This window comes from Cryphonectria parasitica (genome assembly GCF_011745365.1).
Source record: "Cryphonectria parasitica EP155 unplaced genomic scaffold M406scaffold_7, whole genome shotgun sequence".
NCBI lineage: Eukaryota > Fungi > Ascomycota > Sordariomycetes > Diaporthales > Cryphonectriaceae > Cryphonectria > Cryphonectria parasitica.
In genome coordinates, this window is record NW_024468915.1 from 474,541 (window position 1) to 489,390 (window position 14,850).

At 53.9% G+C, this 14,850-nt stretch overlaps 6 protein-coding genes across 6 annotated transcripts; 3 read left to right on the top strand and 3 right to left on the bottom strand.

The window, feature by feature from the left end:
• Positions 1–1,662: 1,662 nt before the first annotated feature.
• Positions 1,663–2,447, top strand: M406DRAFT_103060 (uncharacterized protein). The gene has a single exon (XM_040915041.1). It carries the CDS (start codon positions 2,014–2,016, stop codon positions 2,329–2,331), a length of 318 nt encoding a protein of 105 aa, XP_040773167.1. The 5' UTR covers positions 1,663–2,013; the 3' UTR covers positions 2,332–2,447.
• A 294-nt stretch (positions 2,448–2,741) lies between these two features.
• Positions 2,742–4,664, top strand: M406DRAFT_347402 (uncharacterized protein; the record flags this gene model as incomplete). Its single annotated transcript, XM_040922287.1, has 4 exons — positions 2,742–2,897; positions 3,042–3,326; positions 3,418–3,823; positions 4,657–4,664. 4 exons carry the CDS (start codon positions 2,742–2,744, stop codon positions 4,662–4,664), a joined length of 855 nt encoding a protein of 284 aa, XP_040773168.1.
• A 554-nt stretch (positions 4,665–5,218) lies between these two features.
• On the bottom strand, positions 5,219–6,358 carry M406DRAFT_230440 (mitochondria protoheme IX farnesyltransferase; the record flags this gene model as incomplete). The annotated part of the gene is made up of 1 exon (XM_040915839.1): positions 5,219–6,358. A coding segment is annotated over one exon (1,140 nt), but the record flags the coding sequence as incomplete, so codon positions are not given.
• A 1,321-nt stretch (positions 6,359–7,679) lies between these two features.
• On the bottom strand, positions 7,680–9,049 carry M406DRAFT_263318 (Aldo/keto reductase; the record flags this gene model as incomplete). The annotated part of the gene is made up of 3 exons (XM_040917584.1): positions 7,680–8,239; positions 8,308–8,748; positions 8,863–9,049. 3 exons carry the CDS (start codon positions 9,047–9,049, stop codon positions 7,680–7,682), a joined length of 1,188 nt encoding a protein of 395 aa, XP_040773170.1.
• A 710-nt stretch (positions 9,050–9,759) lies between these two features.
• Positions 9,760–10,593, bottom strand: M406DRAFT_341461 (alpha/beta-hydrolase; the record flags this gene model as incomplete). Its single annotated transcript, XM_040921664.1, has 2 exons — positions 9,760–10,043; positions 10,077–10,593. The coding sequence occupies 2 exons, from the start codon at positions 10,591–10,593 to the stop codon at positions 9,760–9,762; spliced, it is 801 nt and encodes a 266-aa protein (XP_040773171.1).
• A 3,043-nt stretch (positions 10,594–13,636) lies between these two features.
• On the top strand, positions 13,637–14,358 carry M406DRAFT_332579 (uncharacterized protein; the record flags this gene model as incomplete). The annotated part of the gene is made up of 2 exons (XM_040920761.1): positions 13,637–13,870; positions 14,074–14,358. 2 exons carry the CDS (start codon positions 13,637–13,639, stop codon positions 14,356–14,358), a joined length of 519 nt encoding a protein of 172 aa, XP_040773172.1.
• Between the last annotated feature and the right edge of the window lie 492 nt (positions 14,359–14,850).

Here is a 14,850-nt window from a genome sequence, read left to right on the forward strand (position 1 = left end):
ACCACACAGCATGGCACTGGCTGCAGCAGACGCATACTTGCCCCACTCAGCAAGTTCCCCGAGGTCGTTCTCGGTACCACGGCGGCTCCAAGGTCCAGCTTCAGGTCCAGGTTCTTGACCCAGGTCCACTTGGCCCCAGGCAACTGTCTCCCCCCCCCCCATCCGTGCGCTGTGCGCGCATCCACCACAATGTCAAAGTTCGCGCTTCTCTAGAAGACGCGAAAGAGTGAGGCAGAGAAAGAGGAGGGTCGACAGAGGTTCGACTGATATGTCCTGAAGAGAGTTGGATCCGGCGCCTCCGCTCTGGCGCAGATCCTGAGATTCCTCGCCCGATCCATAGTGTCGAAAACACCACAGGCATGCAATTAAAGCTTTGATCCGCATCTCATCTCGCCATGCATCATTCTGGCACAGCTTCGCGATACGCCTCAGGGCGTCAGGGTCAACGGGTGTAACGGAGCTTAGAGCCCTGCCCACTCAAGCGCCGTTTTTGTCTCGACTCCCCTCGATCGGACCTCGCAGTCCATCCGATAGGTGCTGGTCCTGCCCCACCAGCTGAGCACCGTCTCACGCGATGTGATGGCATGCTACTGCTGCTACTGCTGCTGCTGCTGCGGTACGATACTACAGTGGGTACGATGGTACTCGTTCCGTGCATCCGTCCCACGGGTCGGTCTCATGGGTTCCTCCCATGAATGATGGGTCAAGGCCATCGACGCACACCTCGACCACCTTCGGACCATCAGTGAAACAATGTTTCCCAAGGGCGGCCACTCAGGAGGCCATGCATGTCGACTGACCCCTCCCCCCCATCTGCTGTTCACCCCTCGCTGCTGTTTAGCCGCGGGTCGATGCCGCCACAACACTGCAATATCTCGGGGCTCTCTTCACCCGCCTATCGCCTGCAATCTCAATAGACGCCCGGCGGCTGTTACACTTGACGCTCCGCCCCACGGTTTCTACAACGTCGTTGGGTCTTCGTCTTAAAGTTTCTTCTACTGCAACAGTGAGTGTGTGCACATTTTGTGTGCTATCCATGGAGGAGGGGGCCGTGGCGGGGCGGTTACAAAATGCTCATTTCCCTGCTCTCTCATACTCGGTGAGCTTATCTCTCTCTCTCAGATCAGATCTGTCTGCTATTTTTGATCCAATCCGGTTCCTCTCAAAGCCCCCAGCCTCGCCTGCCGCTGTCCTTTTGCAGTAGCAGCCTCACCTGATCTAAACCAAGTTGGGGCATGACAGGGCCCACCCAGACTAAGTCACCAAAAACAAAAGATCCTCCCAGTCATCTCAATCTCCCCGGACCCATCTTTGGCGAAGGATGCTTCCAGGAAGGTCTCTCTCTCTCTCTCTGTGTGTGTGCGTGTTTCTCTGTACTACGCACAGGCCGCAAGCTTACGGGCAGCGAGGGTGTGGAGTTACTGGGTACTGCACGCCATGGACTCCCCTTTGGGATGCTCAAAATGTCTATTCCCATCTCGGCTGTTCATGCTCAGTCATCGGTGTCGCATCCTACCGTTTCCTACTGCCCTGGGCTTGCCAGTGGCTCCAGGCTCGAGCTCCACAATGACACAATACAACAGGCGGCCGCGCAGAGAGTTGTGCACTTAATTTTTCTGTTCTTACCAAGTTGGGCCGACTTTGACTCTATTCCTGCCGTTTTGCCCTTTTTGTTACTTGTGTTGCTGTGGCATCCGATGACACCCAACACAAACATAGCACAACAGGGAAGTACAGCACGGACGGGGGACCCCCTGGACGACGCTGAACCTGGTGGGTGGGCAATGTAGCATCCACATTCTCGCGCCTCCGCCGTGTACCTGCATACGCTGAGCCTTTAGCCGCCCCCCTCCGCGGCTCGACAGCTCGTTCAACCGCGAGACATGCATACAGCACTTTGTACCGCCTCTTCATGCGAGGACCCTTGCGGTAGCAGTCTTGGCCCATTCTAGCCGCCCGATATCAGACAGACGCCGTATTCGAAACCTGCCAGCCAATGTTGGCGGCCCTCTGATGCTCCACAGCTGCCAGCAGATACACCATCACCGTTTCATGACCGCAGCCGCCGCCAACATCAACCCTGGTTTCATGTGGACTACAATGTACCAATTCCGTCGTGGACCGACAAGAGGCCCCCCTCCTTCTCGCCGCCTACACCTCGACCCATCCTCCTGTCTGCCGCTTGGTCCTTTGCAAGGGATTCCGTTGCTGGGCCCCCCAGTAACCTCTCTGTGCTCCACCACCAAGGGCCCCCCGTTCCCCAGATCAGGTCTTGTCATCTCACCTGGTCTCGACTCGATGCCAATTCTGGCCTGTCATCCTGTCAACTGATCCTATGTATATATTTTTATAAGTAAGGACAGCCATCCCGATATCTGTCTCGTGTCTTGGCTTCTCTTTTTCTTCTTTTCATTGAGTCCAAGCATCTCTGCCTTGAACAGCATCACACTATTTCGTATCTCTTTCCTTTTTTTTTCTTTTTTTTTCCTTTTTTTCCTTCTTCTCTTTCCTAGGTCTCTTTCCTTTTCCTACTATTTCTCTTTTCGTTCTCTTGGTCCGTCTGCTCAGAACAAATCGTGAATCTCCTCGGGTTTTTTTTCTTCCTTGCTGGCTCTTCCTTTCGTTACGATATCACGACAAGTCTCATCGTTTAATTTTTCGACACTCTCGATCGATTCTGGACAATCAGCGTTTGAGTGAGCCGAGTATCAACTACAAGAGATAATTCAAAGGAAAACGAAATGCCTCAGATGCCATCTATTCTCCCTACAGCCCCGCGCGTGGCCTACTACAGCCCCCGGCAGATGCCGACCACCAGCGACTACTATGGGAGTTTGACCACTACCGCAGGCCCCATGGCCACGTCCTTGGCAACAGCACCTTATGAGCCCTATGCCGTGGCTCCTCTCACCATGCAGCCACCCATCGGCTCGTCCTCTCATCACCCACACCACAGCCACCACAGTTCTATCTCGTCTGGCTACCACCACCTGACGCCCGACCCAACGACCCGTATCCCTGCCTCGGCCCTGCCGGCCCAGCACCGCGCGTCCTCGGGCGCATGGAACCCGACCGACGACCAGACCCTCCTGGGAGCCCGTGCCGGCGGCCAGAACTGGGCCCAGATCCAGCAGAACTACTTCCCGTCTAAGACGCCCAACGCATGCCGCAAGCGCCACGAGCGCCTGATGGAGCGTAAGGGGGCCGACGACTGGGACAACAGGAAGTTGGAGATCATGGCCAAGGAGTACATGGCTCTGCGCAAGGAGATTTGGGCCCCACTGGCCCAGAGGACCGGTGAGAAGTGGAACGTTGTTGAGCAGAAGGTAAGGAAGAAAAGAACAAAAACGGAATCACACACCCGTTGCTTCATTCAATGAAATAAATATTTGCTGACACGAGGTCTCACATTCATAGTGCATGGCAAATGGTCTGAAGAACCTTCAGGGCCACGCCCGCGCCGCCGCCCGCCGGGAGCGCATGGAACAGGGCCTCCCACCAACGGACCACTACAACGACGACAGCGGAATCAGCATGGACCTGACGCCCGTCGACGAGTTCGGCCCTGAGGATCCCTACGGCTCGCCCGACCGCCGATCCACCTCGGTCGGCTCTCAGTCCTACCCTACACACTCCTATGGTCTGCACCCTCAGGGATACCCTTCACACGGCGGCCACAGCTACTCGAGCAGCGTGAGCAGCTCCACGGCAGGGTACGGACATGACGGCCAGGCCCACAGCCAGTCCTCCAGCCCATACATGGAGCCTGTGCCGCGGATGGCCAATGTGGATATGGGGATCGACTCCATCATAAATCGCCCTGGTGCGCAGGGCGGTCCCGTGCAATGAGTTTGTTGGTCGATCGGTACGACGGGCATCGGACTGGTGTAATATCCTGCTTGATTATTGGCTTCTCTGCTCGGTTCGGGCGTCGTCCTGTTTTCTTTCTGCCTCCGCTCCCCTCCATTCCGCATCATCGTGCTTCTACCTTCTTTTCTTTCCTTCTTTCCCCCCCCCCCCCCACAATATAATAGCCAGCGCGCCTCCATAACATACGATCACGGTCATCCACCGTTGTTCCTATCGTTTTATCATTTTTCTTTTGTCGATCATCATTATCATCATCATCATCATCATTAAGCGATGTTCACATGATTGGAAGGCTTGCGGAGGCCCAAAGAACCAGCACTATCCCGACACACAAACGGCGTTCACGGCAAAGGGAAGGAGAGAAACAAGCCCACCCTTCAAGGGGCCGAGGCACAAAAGGCGTTCAAATTTTTAAATTTTTTTTTTTGGGGCGGAACGGGGGCTCAAGCATGGCATTTGTTTACGAAGGAGATTCTAGATGCGTTCTTGTTCCATGACGGGCAAAAAAAGAGGACCAACACGAAAAGAAGGAATGAGTATGGATGACCTCCCTGTCATTGGGGAGTGTATTGTTTCTTTCTTCAAACGATAATTGGGAGGGGGGAGGGTGGTTGTTTGGTTGGCTTGTGTTGGTACTTTTTTAAGGGGGTTGGTTTGGCTTGGCTTATTCTGTCTACTGAGTAAATGAAATGTTATCTGGCTTTCAACAAGACATTCTTTCCACACACAAACGGTACCCGTGTCGTCTGTGCTACTGTTTACTTGCGATTTGAGTATTCACATGAGGCGTCTAGCACAGTTGTGCGTTTTGTTTGTTTGTTTCTTCTAATATCACCTCAGCGCTACTCGTACTGATTCCGACCCCAGGTCGCCCCCACCAGCAAGAGTCTATATATATATGAAGCACCCAAAGATGAAGTAAATCTGGGTAGGAGGGCAACGTGGACGGACAGCCACACAGCACTGTTTTATGCGTCAAATTCTCATGACTACAGCAGAACGGAAAAGTAAATTGGGTAGTAACTGAGCCTTGGCGTTCAGAAGATGGACCGACTAGTAAACACGGTTGAATCTTCTACTAGTTGGAGTTAAAAGAGTCCTTAAGCAACATGTAGTAAGTAGTATACAAGATCTAGAAACGGCTTGCAATCCCAAGATGCTGCCGCCGCCGTCGTGGTGAAACTTTCTTTTTTGAGATATAAATGGCCTGGCATGGAGCCTCTGTCACGTCTTCGCCTTCTTAACGGAGCCCTTTTAATCACGGGCCCGACTGAGGCCTGACAGCTACTGGCATGGGGACTGACACAAGGTCAACATCGTCCTCAACATCCTCCCACTCGTCCTCATCCTCGGACGGTCCAAACAGACTCCTCCAGACCCTCTGCCACATACCCTTCTTCTGCAGCAGCGCCAGGCCCATGACGGCGGGCAGGTGCCACACGCTCGCCCAGAACAACACCCTCGCGGTGCCCTTGTGGCCCTGGTGCTTGTAGAACTTCCATGCCCCCCTAACCAGCCAGAGGTTCGCAGGCAGGCTTGTGACGGCGAAACTCCACTCGGTCACGCCCACGGCGCACAGCCCTATGCAGATCGGCACAAACACCAGGCTGTACCGGAGCGCGACCCTCGCGTTCCGCGCAGGGTCCACCCAGCTCAGCATCCGCAGGCCGGCTTGCTTGTATTCCTCGCGTATGGTCCAGCTCAGCGCCATGAAGTGCGGGAACTGCCAGGCGAACAACAGGGCCGCCATCAGCCAGCCGCCTACGCTCGAGCCATCGCTGGCAAACAGCAGCTCGCGGAACGTCCCGTCGCCCGTCGCAGACTCCCCAGCCGCGGCAGCCCAGCCCATCAGGGGTGGAATGGCGCCCACCAGCGCGCCGACCCAGGTGTTCAGCCAGTGGAGCCGCTTCATCGGCGTGTATACACCGGCGTAGAGCGCGATATTAGCGGCGCCTAAGAAGGCGACGGTAGGGTTGACACCCCAGTATAGCGCCGCAATGCCGATAGCCCCACAGCCGAGGGCGAAGAGGACGGCGGCGCGGGTCGACAGGAGGTTGCGGACCAGAGGTCTGTTGCGCGTCCGCGACATCTTTGCGTCTGTGGAGAGCTCGTAGAGCATGTTGAGGGCGTTGGCGGAGGCCGAGCACAGGGTCGTGCCCGTGGTGAGGAAGAGGAGGGTAAGGGGCGAGAGGGAGGGCGTCTCGACGAGCGGGGAGAGGAAGGCGGGGACCGGGTACGCGGCGTAGGGTACCATGGCTGTGAGGACGACGAGGACGGTCAGGCGCGGCTTGGCGAGAGAGAGGAAGGCGGAGAGGTGCCGGCGTAAGGAGTGGGCGGGCTGGGAGGCGGCGACGCTGGTGAGAATGTCGGAGGCATTCTGAGGGAGGGCGGCCGTTGGGTCGTTGGGTGGTGTGGCTGTTGTTGTTGTTGTTGAAGAGGTAGCGGAGGCGGCGGCGGCCCTCCGTGCTGCTTGTCGCCGACGATGCGGGAGGTGTGAGTGAGCAGCTGCTAGGCCGGATGAGGCTGTGGGTGTCGTCGAGGTATTGGAGGCTGCCGCCTCTGACACGGCAGCTCTTCTCTTGTGGGCGACATCGAGCTGGTCGGACAGGGTATTGGAGCTGAAGTAGCCAGCTTTGAGGGCAGGTGAAGATGTGATCGGGATGCTCGCACGCGGCAGAGACGTTCTAGAGAAGCATCGCCCGGATCGCACGAGCGGCTGCTGAGGTCGAAATAACGGAGGCCAAGGTCGGGAGGAGGGCTCGACGGCGGCGAGGCTGCCAAGACGACGACTGCACTGCCAACAAAGGTTCCCAGGTGTCGTCGAGAGGGAAGTAGGAAGCCCAATTGGTCGCATGGTCGATTCGCCAAAAAGGTCCCACCTACAACATCATTGCCGTTGTTCTCCTTCCTCTCTCTTCGTCGTCACCACCACCAAGAAGATAAGATGATATAAAGCTGTCCTATCCTGGTACGGAGAGGTCAGGTGGGCCGAACACGGCTTGCATCGAGGAGACGAGGAGGGGTGGGCTGATGTCCTGTATTTGAGTAGTTACTAATGTTACAGCAGTACTAGAGCATAAGCTACCCAGCTAATATTCTTGGAGTTTTTTTGGGGGGTGTTCCTTCCCCTCGGTTGGCGCGGAATGCACGGACCATCACGCGGTGCAGCACCCGACCCCACAACATCCCCAGTCAACCTGCACCCCCCAAGTATTATATAATCAGCTCTCAGTGCTGTCACAGGTAGTGATGGCGGGTACGATGGTACATAGTGCTGAGTACGTAACTTGACCCACCCACTCGCCTTTCAGCTCAGCTCATGCTCTTCAGGTCTTGGTCGATCCTTTCCTTGATGCAAGACGTTATTTCGGGCGGTCGGCTGAGTAATCCTCTCTACTTCATGATCCTTATACTCTCCCCCTCTGTGGGTTCTCTGGGGTCACTCTGGGGTCATATTTGGCTTTACTCATGGGGCCTTGGTTGCATGTTAGGTACTTTGGGAACGAGGATGCCTCTGGGATTTCTGGATCGGACTCCTCAAAGTCTTCTTCTGTTTTATAATCTCACAGACCCATATTTGACTTCTCTCCCTCTGTGATCTTGCCAACATAGCAAGAGAATCGAAATTTGACCAGCTCTACGCTCTCGTGTTCCACATGCACGCTCATCATAGTCAAGGCTTTGGTCAATCTCTGGCCAATAATCCCAATATCTTCTCAACAAGTGCGAACGGCGGGAAAGAAGAGCGAGTCGACCCTCGGAGTGATGAGAATTCCCAATCTCGGAATTTACTAGCAAGAAGTTCCCGCTCAGGCTGGCTTGATTGGTTTGGGCCTGTCGACAAAGTCAACATACCCACAGGTCATTTTGGTCAGCACCACTTGGTCTGATCCAAAAGCACCTTTGGCCGGCACATCGCTCCCCTGGAAAATGCCTCCGCTGAGGAAAGTATGCGGGAACCCGGCATTGAAAGGATATGCCGACTCGATCTCGTCTATGTCGGCTTCTGTGAGCGCGACCTGCAAACCTGGGATGCTCTTTTCGATATACTCCAGCTTCCTTGCCCCGAGCAGTGGGACCACGTAGGGAAACTTCTGCATCACATACGCTATAGCGACGTGGTGCAGCGTTGTCTTCTCGCCCTTTGCTCTAGCGATCTTCTCCAGCGCGGCAGACACGTTTCGGTCCTGTTGCGAGATGGGCATACCTATGGTCCTTCCTTCGCCCACCTCTTCGCGCTGCTTGTAAACGTCTGCCGATTGGAAACGCCCCTGTCCCAAGACGCCATACGGACAGATGCCCATCTTCTCATCAAGGCACATGGGGATGATATCTCTTTCCATGTCACGCAGTGCTGCGCTCCAGTGGCCTGATGATGTTGTCAGCTTGCACAATCTTCTCGGAGGGAGTTGCACGATAAAAGAGTGACAAACTCACCTTGATAAACGGAAAATTGTCTCAGCCCCGCCATACGAGCATACTGATTTGCCTTTGACACCACCCATGCCGGCGTGTCCGAGATGCCCAGATACAGGACTTTCCCCGCGACGACCAGATCATTCAGGCTGTGCATGAGCTCCTCGACTGTGGTCGTATAATCCCACCAGTGGACGTAGAACACGTCTATGTAGGTCGTCCTCAGCCTCTTCAGCGAGTACTCAAGCGACAATTTCATCGACTTGGTGGAATTTCCTCCCAGGTTGCTCTTGATGATGCCCTTCTTGTTGACCTGTGGGCCAACAAACGGGCCCGTGAATTTGGTGGCAATCACCATCTCATCGCGGTTGTCGCGCGCGGTCATCCACTCGCCGAGCCACTCTTCGGACTCCCCATCCTGGTACGCGTTGGCGGTGTCGATAAAATTGCCGCCCTGAGAGTCTGTGTCGTTCCGCATCGTTAATAACAGGTATGGGTAGGTCTGGCTCGTGACACTTCGAGCCAGTACTACATCATCCATCCCGGGAGATAGGTTGGGGATGGTGGAGAACATACAGAAATAGTCCAGGATGCTGAAAGCTGTTTCCTTTGTGCACTCCCCCATGGCCTCCTTGCTAACTTCGCCAAAGTTCATTGCTCCTAGGCAAATTGGTGATACCCGGATGGCCGCAGAGGGCGACAGCTGACGATGCCGACCGAGCGGCGAATCAGGTGCGACGGCGATAGGAGGTAGACGAGACATGGCCACGACCTAAGAAAGAGGAAGAACGAGCCACGAAGTCTCAGTCATAGGAGAGAGAAACACGCTGCTGGATATAACGATTGCCGATGTGCACAATAGCATAAGTTGATTTTCGTCCGTCTGCAGGTGGTAGCTGTCGATGTCAATGTCGTCCTTGTCGTTCGACACATAAAAATGAGCTGTAGGTCCACAAGGCTCTGCATCAATCCAGCGCCGGGCCATTGCGTCGGTTTATAAAATCCATGAAGCAAGGTGTGGGGTCTCCACTAAGTCCGCAGCCAAACGCCGGTGGTTCACATCAGCCATGGCTGATACGATATCTCGGTTGGATGTCCTTGTATCCATTATCCATGGGCTCCAAAGTTTGACGGCCAATCTTCCTTCCTTGGTAAGGACCCTGGATGGGTGTCCAGTTGGACCTATACCCGTCTTCCCTTCGCGTGTCTCCAAGCGACAATTGATCGTGGACCTGGAATAAGACAGGGGCAGGGTGCTCTGTTCGATCTCTCTGGGTACCAGTGATTTTGGCGAGGCAAAAAAGAAAGAGAAAATAAGTGAAATAAGTGAAATAAGAAGCATGTCTTTCTCGTCAACCGACAAAGGTGGGATCATTGGGCGAATAGACGTCAGAGAGATGGGTCTCTCACCATATGGACGGAGAGACGGTAGTGCGGTGGCTGTGGCTACTGCAAGCCTCAGCACAGGTCTTCTTAAATGGGTATCCTTTCGAACTCATCCGGCATTTGCTGGTATCGGAGCCATGCCTGGATACCGCCGGCAAAAGTTTTTGGCAGGGAGAGATTCCAGGCGTGGATGGCGTCACGAACCAGAAAGACGCGACATTCAGAACCGGGACCGCCCTTGCTGTGTGCCCTCAGCGTGTTGGCCGCCTGTATTGCCTCCCCCATATGATCATGGCCCTTCCCGCCCACAACGAGACATATTCGTTTATCGGCCCTGGCGACCTCGATCAGTCTCTGCTCGTCCCAGATACCTGTGTTGCAACCCTTGATGAGCCGTGAGCTGCCGTTCTTCTTGATCTCGGTCAACAACTCCTCGTTTTGGTACTCGCTCTTGAACCCAGAGGCCCTGAAGAAGAGGTATCCTGGTGAGTGCAGCAATGCCCATACGGCCGAGTACGTCAGGCGGGGCGTTTTTGCGACTGCGGCGCGAACGCCTGTGAAGGGCCATGCTCCGGATATGAAGACGGAATTGACGAGATCCGGATACTTCCTGATCAGTTCCAGCGACACGAATCCGCCCGTGGATAGCCCAACGAGGTGGGCCCGGCCATCGTGCGCTTTCTGCCGGATCATATTCGCCACGTGGTCCGCAGCAAGCTCCAGGGAAAAGTCATCCTTCCGGCAGGTGTCCTTGCTGGCCGAGTGGCAGGGCAGATCCGGGATGAGGAGGTGATACTCGGTCAGCTTGGGAGCCACCTGCTTCCACTCGAGCGAGCAGCTGAAGAGGACGTGGAGCAAGACAATCGTCTCGGGCGCGTAAGGATTGATCTCGTGGAAGAACATGGGCGGCCTGCCTCCCATGATTGTTGATTGGCTTGAACCGGCAGATGTCACGGCGGTTCTGACGCTGTCTGCGTCAGAGAAGCCGCACCCTACGGACCTAGAGACTGAAAGTGACCTCGTACTGGGCCTCCTCTGGTTTCCCGGATCCTGCATTTCGAGGTTTTTGGTTATCCTTTTGTTTCTGGACCGGCACGACCTAGTCCAGAGTGCCTGTATGAACCACACTCTCTTCTGCCACTCTCTGTGGGTGGGGTGATGGTGATGGCGATGTTGTCGTTGGTGTTCTTGTTTTTGTGTGAAGACTTGTGATGTCAGATATTTACATACCCAAACTTTACAAAGTAAGTAGCAGTAACCTTATGAGGAGCCAGCAGGGCAAGGCCAGGTCGGCCCTCGGGACGAATCTTCCGTGCAGAATGAATTCTTGACGCTCCAGCCTCCCTCCCGCTCCTCCTCCCAGTGAAAAGGAGCTTTTCATCTCGCTGATATTGTATCGAAACGTACTAGCTAGGTCATACCTGCCCGCACTTGTGGGTAACGAAATTTTGGGGTGGGGAAGGAGCATTCTTGCTATGGCATCCATCCCAGTCCAGATTGCCGGGGTCGCTAACATGTTTTGTTAATTCTCATCGCCAAAAAGGTTTTGGTCGTGCCCGGGTCTGCAGTTGACGTCTCCTTGGTTTCCACCAACTTTAGGTCTTGACAGCACAGAATATTTTCGAGGCGTGCTCCAGACCCTGTTCTGAGGGGGGCGCTTTAGTTCTTCGGGTCAAGTCTCCGGTGGTGGATGGATCCGTTCGGTTAGCCTAGATGATCAGATGATGCTGAAGAGGGGGCCAAAGCTAGTGACCACGCAGCATTCTATGGAACACGATAAGAACCAGGAACATGCCATGTAAAGTCAGATAAGAGGAAGAAATATATGCCTTAGTTTGTAGCTAAACACCGAGGTGCATTGAGTTCAGTAGTGATCACGATGTTTATTGGCTCAATAAGACGAGACTCGCGCACGGTGACATGAGCACTAATCAGGACAGACAACGATGCGTACTTGAGCAGTTGATCACTTGGCAGGCCTAGATACTATAGCTACTAGCTACTCTGTACAACTAATAATAACGTGTCAAGTACGTATCAGGGGCCAATGCATAAATCTGCTGCTGAATCTGTGACAAGGTGGGGATTTGTTGCCACTTGCCCTATGTAAGTACTTAGGTAATGTGAACACTGTAGAATCGCGTAGTATTGGGAAAGCTCACGCTGCACCTGCAAAACCGTGGCTCAAGTTTTGCCCCGCCGCTTTCCATCGTTTCGGGGGAGTTTTTCCGTTTGGAAAGTGTACTATGGCAGAGCTTCAGAAGAGAAAAACTCAAAAACAAGTCACTAACTATACTGTATATCGCCAAGTTGTTTTTCGGCCAATGGTTTGCTTCGTCCATAATGCATGTAATCTACCCAGAAAGGACACCCGAAGTTGGCTTAATAAGACCGTCCTACGGAGTTTTCCGCGTTCACTATGTGAAAGTCATCAATGAAATAACTAATCAGCTCATAGGCGGGTGTCCCATTCGAGCTTGTTTCATCAGAAATTGACTATGCCCCTGGCAATGATAGCCTGTCATCTTATTTGGACTTTATTTAACCCCTGCTGGGTAATTGATGTGATCACGACAATGTTGTTCTCCTCAAGATTTTGGCCAAAGAAGCTTTTTACGAGGGCTAGTTGCACGGCCCTGCCCGCTAGCCAACGGCTAGGGCCTTAGATGGTCTCACCAAGTTCGTCTACCTGGCTGGTCGTTCTTTCTTTCTCTCTTCTTTATTGGGGCTCTTGCAATATGCGCCCTTTCTGCCTCGCTTCCTTATTGGCTGGCTGGCTGGCTGGCTTATTTTCTGTCCTTCCTTTTTTTGCTGTAGCGTACGCTTCAATAGAATCAATTCCATATCGTTGATCCCTTTGAATTAGAAGATCGTCTCTTCCGTGGCATGACCGTCGCCCACGGTGGGTCTGTTCTTGGATGATCTTGACCGGCCGACAGTCAGGCTGCTCGAAAGGGGCCGCCTCGAACAGCTGCCATTGGGTCTGTACTTGAATGGCCGCCAGCTCGCGGAGGCGTGGCGCAATATGTAGGCGAGCACGATCAACCTCATCTTCTCCGGTCTTCTCCCTCCCGCTGGCTCAGGGCCACCATGTCATTGGTGAATTCCTGGTTCTTGACGGCTCCTCTGATGAGGACGCTCAGCCCCCAGTTCAGATCCAGGTCGCCTGTCTCCTCTGCTGGAACCGTCATGCGGACTCTGGCGAGTTCAATTGTCAACAGGGCCGCAGCGAGTCCTGCCTGCGCTGCCATCAGTCTCACTCTCGCTGTGAGTAGCTATCACACGAATTTACCAGTTCCAAAGTCCCGCGCCGTGCTGGAGCCGCCCTGCGCCCAAAGTATCGAAAGTCATGCCGCTGGCCTTGATCTTCTCGTAAAAGGCAATCCACGTGACCTCACCCTCCTCTTCCTTGTTGAACGCCTAGAAAAGATAGTGCTTGTACACAGTCCCGTGGTCATGGTGTGCAAATTTCAAAAGTTTCTAACCAGCTCATGACCGGCCGGTGTTGTCCAAGCCGATAGCCTTGCCCTTGCTAGTCCTGTGAAATCTGGTGTTGATTAGCCCCAGACGAACAACTGCTTTTGGGATGAGTTGTTCTAGGTGCTTCATCTATCTTGATGAAGTGTTTGTCCTTTTGGGCCTGGGATTTTGTTGGTGTTAGTTGCAGAGTATATCAAAACGCGAAACTTTTGTGTTTGTAGAAGAGGGCATCTGAGTTGCAAATGCGAGGCAGAATGATGCGGTGGGGCTGGATAACTCATTCCCCAATCACAGGAAAAGTTTTGGGTCCGTAATACTTTCACGGCCTCCTTTGGTGGGGCGTGATTACACAGGGCTGTCACCTTCTCAACTAAACAGCGATCTACTAATACCCCACCGTGTGTAAGTTAAAGCGAGCCAACTAAACGAATGCACGTCACCATTGACAAATACCCATCTCTTACATCTCACGAAACTATCCAAGATGTCATCCCACCAAGCCTCCGGCCAAGTCACGCTCGCCGCCAGCGGTGTGTGGCTACACAAGGTGCCATCTGCGATGAGGAGGTCACCTACATTCACCACGACGTACTTCACAATGCGCAGTAGCAAGATCTTCATGACATACTGTACCGACGGCAGTCTTCGCGAGGGGCTCAAAAGCGACCGCGATCTGGAGAACTTTCGCTATACATCTTTCCGTTGTACAGTGCTGTATGTCAGGATCAAGAGAAGCAAGCACTGTCCCTCCAAGTGGCCCAGACCGGGTGTCGGTGCATTGTTTCGGCCACCGTTGCAAAGGCGTCCGTGATAGTTGACGGAATTGTCTGCGAGGTTGGTACATAATTGGCATTTTTGCAAAACTCACGTCCTGTTCTCGTGATCTTTGTTAACGTGGGCTGCCTCTAACACTTATTCTAGGATTCGGGACTCGCCAAAGTGAAGTCTTGCAACCCTCGCCTTCGGGCACACAGGCTCGAAACGGTTCCTACCACCAAGGCCAACGCCACTCAAAGGGCTGCGCGTGCGGGACGCACGAAACCTGGTCTCTACGTTCGACTGTATACAGAGGACTCATTCGAGATTCTGAAAGAGATGCCGCCGCTCCAGGTGTCTCCCGGAGACGCGACGCGGACTATTGTGGACCTGTTGGTGCTGGGACAGCACGTTCGCAAGTTCGATATCATCGACCCTCCCGGCGATTAGATCATGTTTGTAGTTACTCTCGTCGCTCGAGCCGCACATACACTAGTTAACAATTCGTCAGGTTGTGCCCTTAAGTGGGGTTCGATGATCTCGAGTGCACGTGGCCGTGCTTCAGCCACAACGACATTTCCTTGACTGGGCCAAGAATGTTCTTTTCCACAAGCAGATGTTCAGGTGTGGTGAGCAGGTTACTTTCCCCTTGCGAGTCCATGAGCGCATTTCTTACTTCTCATTAGATCTCAATCCTCACTGGATTAGGAAGGTGACCATGCAGGATATCAGCTGGCTGCATGAAATTATTACGCTGCACGAAAGGATGCGTGGCTGCTTCAGGCCAAGCCAACCAAGGCAGTAGACCAGTAGAGGAATGAGAAAGGTTCATGAGGAGTTGTCATCGGCAGTTTTCCTGGGACGAGATTTCTGGGCTCTGACATGCCTGCAGTCTTGTCGTATGGGTCACGTATGACAATCATTGGGCCGGTCCACCCACTA